Genomic DNA, 7,440 nt, shown 5'->3' with positions numbered 1-7,440 from the left:
GTCTGAAAACATCAAACTCACTCAGACAGGGGAAGTCGTGGCCTAATGGTTAGAGGGTTGGACTCCCAATCGAAGGGTTGTGGGTTCTAGTCTCGGGCCTGACGGAATTGTGGGTGGGGGGAGTGCATGAACAGCTCTCTCTCCACCTTCAATACCTCGACTTAGGTGCCCTTGAGCAAGGCATCGAACCCCCAACTGCTCCCCCCAACTGCTCTGTGTGTGTGCATTTCGGATGGGTTAAATGCAGAGCACAAATTCTGAGTATGGGTCACCATACTTGGCTGAATGTCACTTCACTTTCACTTTCAGACACTGCGCTTCAGAGTCCTCCTGCAAGACTTGCTAACACTGACCTTACGCTTGTCATTAGGGAGATTTCTTCATTCTGAGCATTTAAACCTGGTCATTAATAATAAAAGTAGATTTTAATAGGTATAACTTAAAAATTTTGGACAGACAGCCAGACTTAAAAGGCATTTAGTTTTAGTGAGTCATGTTCTTTATTGTAGCAGCAGCGACATCTGTTGGTTAATGTACGTTACTCACGAACAAATTTCTTCCTGTGAAATATTTCGCCTTGTGTGATTGTGCTATATTTCTTTAAAATTAATTTAGTTCCAGACATAGGTTCGGAAGGGGCCTTATCATTCATCGCTACGAGTGTACACTACCAGTCAAAAGTTTTTGAACAGTACGATTTTTTATGGGGTTTTTTCTGCTCACCAACCCTGCATTTATTTCATCCAATGTACAGTAAAATTGTTAAATATTTTTACGATTTAAAATAACTATTTTCTATTTGAATATATTTTAAAATGTAATTTATTCCTGTGTTTTCAAACTGAATTTTTAGCATCATTAGACTGCTTCATAAATGATTCTGATTTGGTGTTCAAAAACATTATTATTATGTTGAAAACAGCTTTCAGGTTTCTTTGATGAATAGAAAGTTCAGAAGAACAACATTTATCCGAAATGGAAAGCTTTTATAACATTATAAATGTCTTCATCATTTTTTTTCATTTTAAAGCATCCTTGCTAAATAAAAGTATTAATTAATTAATTAAGCCTCTGGATTAAAGGGCACGATATATGATTACTACGCATACAGTATTTGTTCAAAGATGCTTTATCTCAAACCTTTACCTAGAAGGGGTCATTTGTTAAAATAAAACAACTTGGATTTAGTTTATAAAGAAATCACTTTAATTCTGTACATCACCAACATCAAAATAAGAGACTGAATTTAGAAAACAAGTTCATTAAAAATTTAATGAAATAAAAATAACAGGATAATAGGTACATCTCCAGAAAAGCTGGAAAATTGTTAGTCTAGTCTCCATTTTCCATCGAGCTCTCCTGGGTATCATCACTATCCATCTTCTCATCATCTAAAAAGATAACCAAACACAAATTTAGACCACAAAACAGGAAATGATTACAACCCGATTGGAACTTAAACAAATAGTTGGTAACTGCAAAGCAGTTTAGAATCAGTGTACATCTGGGGTGTCTAGCCTTTATTCTTTTGAACTACTTACTCTCCAAAGTCTGCTGAAGTTCCTGGATGGTGGTGAGAAGGACATGGAACTGTTTCTTACGAAGTTCCAACTGAACATAGTTAAAAAAAAAAAGATCAGAGTAAATATTTAAGCATATGCTGGTGTATTTCTACAAAAGCATCAAGAAATTCCTCATTCTCTTACCTTGTCCTCCACATTCTCTTTGATGTGTGAAAGCTGCTGAAGCTCTTTGTCTAAAGCCTCAAGCTGCCTGCAGAAATAAGATCACAAAAATACTTCAACAACTGGTGGGTCGATATACATCCTGATTGTCATTTTTTTAATAAAGGATATACAGATTTAATACATAGTGAACATGCGAATACAGATGTGATTTGACCTTCACATGAATTTCAAACCTACTTTAAGGTCTCATGTCTGTCTGGATGTTGCTTGATAACTCTGGCCAAGGCATCATACTCTACAAATGAGAATTAGATTAGAAAACACCAGAAATAAGTGATAAAACAGAGCAGAAAACAATAAAAAGGACAGAATGTCAGTTTTCTCCAAAGAAGCTTTACTGTACCTTGGCGGTTTTTTCGTATCCTTTTAGCTCTCTGGATCTCCTTTTTGCACTCTGCAATTTTTTCATGAGCTGAAGTTATACTTTTCTCTATATTGAAGGGAAGAAACCAAAATATTTGGCTGAGCAACTCAACAAATCGTAATGATACCTGACATAGCCACACAGGCATATCAACTAAAGGTTTTACCGATATCTACATAGATTGCTTCATAATTCTCCATTTCTTTCAGGTTCATGTCATACACAAGCAGGGTTTTCCCCATGGAGAATTCACACTGAGCCAAAGATGTCAACATCCTCTGATACTGTGAGAACCTGCAGCAACAGAGACAACCAAGTCATTATGCATAAGGCTATGGTAACTACTCTCAGTACAATAAGGTACATTATAAGACATAAGAGAGATCACCGATCATAATAAGAGTTTATTTACCCTTCCTCTGGTGAGAAATTGGAATGACACCATTTAGTAAAGCTCTTCATGAGCACATTAATGCGCCTATCGTCTCCAGCTCCATCTCCATCGATAAGAAGACGCTTCCGAATAACCTCATCTGTGGAAGGATACAGACACAGATACCATTTAAGAAGCACTGTTGAAGCTTACTACACAACAAACCACATAAAACAGCTCAAGCTCTAAAATGCATCATATCAACAAATTTGGTTGGAGTATAGTTAAAGTTTGAATCTTCTAGCATGTCAGTCACATAAAATGGTCAAGAACACCGTCGCTGACTGTCGTGGATCAAAGAAATCTTCCCAGAAAGTAAAACATCTAAACTTAAAAAAAATGTGATTTTTAAAATATAAGTTTGGCAGACTGTATAAAATTATTTAATTTAATAACGCGTCTTCTAAATAACTAGATGTAAGTATGAATATCTGTGTGTGTGTGTGTTATCCATACACACACACAAACAAACAACAGAGCATCAGTTTTAGCATATCACATGGCTAACTAGCTATAATTCTTCATATTGATCTCAATTTTAATTGAGTTCTTTTACAAAAACGCATACACCGGAGCACCGTTATAATAAATCACAGTGATTTGCCACGCAACGTGCAAACACCAAAAATACACATAAACAAAGAAATCCTTACCATCAGTGATGCTACCCATTCTCCAAAAAGGCACACTGAACTGATTGAAAAAAACTTTATTGATACGCGCGAACGGACACTCAGAGCATCAGAGCCCCGCCTCTGTTGCGAAGCAAACGAGACGGATGAACCCTCCGACCCCACAAAACGAATCACAGCAGTTTCCTAAATTGCAAGGTTTATTTCAACCGTTAACGAAGTAATTTAGAAGTAGTGGGTAAATTGCTCATTCACACGTTTCAAAATTATTCGTGTGATATCCAGAAGTGTTGGCAGTTCAATAGATGTTGACAGTGGTGGAAAGTCTGAATCATTTCCGAGAATCGGTTCATTAAAACAGTTATTTTTAAAGACCCGTTAAAAAGCAATTCAGCAATTATTTTACGACATAACAACGCCGGATATGTGAAACATGCTGTTCTCGGTTCAGACTCAGAGTGACTTATTCAAACTTATTCTCCGAAAGATCCGATTCAAAAGTTTCACGAACCGTTTCAGCCTAAATGTCCAGGTTTCTCTCATCAGCAAAGTCATTTCACAATTGTGCGCAAATGACTCTTTCAAACGTGAGAAACTCTTGCTATATAAGTCAAGTAGTTTTTGACAGTGTGCTCGTAGGTCCGCGAATCGGTTCATTCAAATCAGTTTATTTTAAGAACTGTTTAAAAAAGAACGATTGATTCAGCTCACAAACAAAGTAATTTAGAACATCAAAAAATATTCATTAGTATAATATACATTCCGAAACTTGATTATATTCATATCAGCTAAGTTATGTTTCGGTTCTTGGTTCATAATTCTAAAGGTGTCGGTTGCACTGCGAATCGAATCGGTTTAGTGATTCACAAATCGCGACAGTATATCCCTAACCGGCAAGGGTTTATTGTCGTTGTGATGATGCCAATATCATTTCAAATTTGTGTCGCCTCTGATTAGTGTGTTTTAACTTCCCCAAATGTATGTAAAAGCGTTAAAGCGAAGTGCAGTAGCAGGCTGTGTTTCAAAACCCATTGAACCGACTACCTAGACCTACACAGCCTATTTGGGCAGCGAGGGCGCGTCTGGGACGCTTGAAAAGCTGATACGAACGCGTCCCGACTGCGCAAACGACTCACAAAAACAAACGGGAGCGTTGCAAGTGCACGAACGACGCCCAGAAATGCTTTCTAGGCAGGCAGCGCGGTCGTTTTTGACACACCACCATAACGTCCAGTGACAGGCGTGCACGGTGCATGCGTGCTGCTGGAGTCAGTCAGTGACGTTCTTGTCCCAGAATGCTGCCTGGTAAACAGACATGGAAGCACCTGGTAAAGACCTCCACAGTCACTGAGCACTGCACTCGCTCTTTGAACTGATCTTCATTTCCAATACGCCCTAAAGCCTGCGCCTTTGTTCTCTCTAGAGCTCAACCGGGACCTCTGAAGTCCAGGGCACTGGTAAGAGAACAATGATGACATCGAGATCAGCTGCTAATGTGTCTGTTCTGCCAGTTAGCCAGTTGCATGCTACAGCAGTGCCACCAATGGCTGGCTTCAGCTTCTCAGTTAGCGAGGAAGCTAAACCTGATGCCGTCCCCCTCCCCCTCTTATGTGTGTAACCTTTTATTTTGGTGATTTAATACTAAAGTTTACTTAGTTCGATTCGCTCTATGACAAAACCGCTGTGTTTATTCCTTACGGAAAAGTTGTGGGAGCCATTCTAATGGCATTATTGCTTTCACTTTCCCAAGTGCACTTGCTCATTTGAAGTTATCTAGTGGATGCAAACAAGTGGACAGGGCTAGAAACGAACAGAGCTGTAAGCATAATTTTAATTAGTAAACATTTAACACTTGTAAAACTTCAAGGACATGACATTTTGCATTGGCTCTCAAAGTCGAAAATTAAAATTTATACAAAAAGGGAATGATTGAGGAGAGGAAAATTAGGGCTGTTTACAGAATCTGCCAACCTGCTTTTAACACTTAGCTCCTAAATATTTTAAATCAAGTCTTATTTTATAGGTATATGGTTTTCACGTAGTTTCATGTATAATAAAATGAATCATATATAAAATAGCAAGTTTGACTGTTTCTTCAAATTAAAATCTCATGTAGCACACAAAGCTATTGTAGTAATGCATGCTAAATTTGGAATATTAATTGTTTTTAGTTTAAATCTATGCACCCCCTGTAAGGTGTTGACCAAGAGTGGCTGTGTTTGTGCTGGAAACTGCAATTCTTGTATAGTTCTGTAGAATAGAATCTAAGTCATAAATAAGACTCCATTTCTCTCATACTTATACTCAACGCATAATGCATTCATCACTTTCCGTTGACACAAACAACAGGCTGATAGTCATCCAATTAACATCAGAATGATGCATCTTGTGCATATCTGTTATTTTCTCTCTGTGTTTTGAAATTACTCATGTCTGTTATAATTTATTCAGTATGGACTTACTCTGAAAATACGTACCAGAAACATTTTTGATTTGCATAAATGGATTGTAGTACAGTCATGGAGTGCAAATTCTGCTTATTTTATACTATTAAATAGGTAATGAATTTGATGTTGCACTGAGCATATGCTAGAAAGTCAAAACATTTTCACTGGTTGCTTTCTATCCTTGAGACGGATTATCAGGCTGTCAACTGAAGGGCTCTCAGATAGTTAGCCGGGGATAGTCGTTATTGGATTGGATTACTCTGTAGCTACGGGCTTCTCCATAAGAAGATCTTGAGCTAGTAAAAACTGTAGAGAAGAAAGCCACGGGCCTTAGGCTCCTCTGTCAAAAAAAAACAAAAGGGCTAATTCCCTAAACTGTGATTATTATACACTGATTATTAAAACAATGCTGCTAACATTAATCTACCCCTTCATCTGTTTCCTTGCTACAGATTCCCTCACCAGTGGCAGTCTGGAATCACCATAGCTGATGAGGATCTACTTGACTTGACCAGTTTTGTTGCAATTTTTACTTTTGACAAGGTATGAAATAATATTATGTCAGAAATGTGATATATGAATATATCACTCTAGGTTTTATTTGATTAAACTTAAGGGCATATTTTATTCATTTCACAATTTCTAAACATATTCCTTTTTAACAACTCGTCATATTTAGTCCATTACAAGTATTACTATGTCTACAAAAAAGGAATAGTTCACCCACAAACTAAAATTTGCTGAAAACGCCCTCACCCTCATGCCATCTAGATTTGTTTCTTTATCAGAACAGATTTGGAGTAATTTACAGTCCCTCCAGGATTTCACAATTTTTTTGTGTGATTTTCAAATTCGAAATGATAAAGATTGTGCTGTGGCTTTTCTCAAAATTTGTGATGAAATTTGCGGCATGTTTAATTGTTTTGCAGTGAAAATATACCACAGAGAACATTCTTCTAACACTGTTCAGACTTTTCTGACTTCGAGAACCACTGTAGGTCTCCAGACTAACATTTGAGGACACTAGCACCGGTGCCATCAAGTTCTACAGAAGGTGGCACCAGCACCTGACAGTAAAGTAAAGGATGCATTTACATATGCAAGATGTATTTTTAAGAGTGCTTGTTCATCTGCAGTACGTCTCTAAGATGTTTCCTGTCAGATGTCAAATAGAGATTTATTAGAATGCATGTAAACTGCTTCTGAGACGTTTATCAGAGTACACAGCAGAGGATTCCCAGATCTTTAGCAGACATCTTACACATGTGATAAATATATTACATCTCATAAAATGTACTTTTATAACTGTCATTCATAATGTCTAAATATAATTTAATGAATACAAAAATATATAGGCTATATTAGGGAGTGGAAATGGCCTATAAGTACTTCTCTTTAGCCATCTACATCTACATACCTTTTTTTATTATTATTTTTAAATAAGTGTTTGCTTTCCTACATTATAAAACTTTTTAAAAGTTTTATACATGGGGGAAACCTATGAAGGATGAACAAATATCATCACATTATAAAATAACTGGTTGCACTTTATTTTACAGTACGTGTACTAACATGTACTTATAGTGTACTTACAGTGTATTTATCTAAGAAAGTTCTGGTAACGCAAGGTAACTACATGGGGTAGGGTTAGGTTTAGGGGTAGGTTCAGGGTTAGTACCTAGTTATTACATAGTTATTGTAATTGCTATAATAAGTACATAGTATGTACATGAGGAACAGGACTGTAAAATAAAGTGCTACCAAATAACTTTATGAAATTTGTTAATGCTTAAACATTGAGGTGCTGGGAAAAGTT

At 36.9% G+C, this 7,440-nt stretch overlaps 2 protein-coding genes across 3 annotated transcripts in view; one reads left to right on the top strand and one right to left on the bottom strand.

Moving 5' to 3' along the window:
* Positions 1-1,187: 1,187 nt before the first annotated feature.
* Positions 1,188-3,348, bottom strand: LOC113076102 (THO complex subunit 7 homolog). Its single transcript, XM_026248772.1, has 8 exons — positions 3,199-3,348; positions 2,525-2,645; positions 2,279-2,406; positions 2,092-2,178; positions 1,926-1,983; positions 1,707-1,773; positions 1,542-1,611; positions 1,188-1,391 (listed from the first exon to the last, which is right to left on the bottom strand). The coding sequence occupies exons 1-8, from the start codon at positions 3,215-3,217 to the stop codon at positions 1,333-1,335; spliced, it is 609 nt and encodes a 202-aa protein (XP_026104557.1). The 5' UTR covers positions 3,218-3,348; the 3' UTR covers positions 1,188-1,332.
* Positions 3,349-3,473: 125 nt separating this feature from the next.
* LOC113076101 (ataxin-7-like) overlaps positions 3,474-7,440 on the top strand; it is a 29,586-nt gene continuing 25,619 nt past the window's right edge. Inside the window, exons 1-3 of one of the 2 annotated variants that reach the window (XM_026248771.1) lie at positions 3,474-4,505; positions 4,601-4,634; positions 6,077-6,167. The gene's annotated coding sequence lies outside the window, so the exon portion shown is untranslated. Of the gene's footprint in view, positions 4,635-6,076; positions 6,168-7,440 lie in introns of both variants that reach the window. The other variant, XM_026248770.1, reaches the window with a different exon arrangement.

This window comes from Carassius auratus, unplaced genomic scaffold, assembly GCF_003368295.1.
Source record: "Carassius auratus strain Wakin unplaced genomic scaffold, ASM336829v1 scaf_tig00018791, whole genome shotgun sequence".
NCBI classification, from domain to species: domain Eukaryota; kingdom Metazoa; phylum Chordata; class Actinopteri; order Cypriniformes; family Cyprinidae; genus Carassius; species Carassius auratus.
Note: the sequence above shows the minus strand (reverse complement) of the source record. Positions and strands in the feature narration are given on the sequence as shown.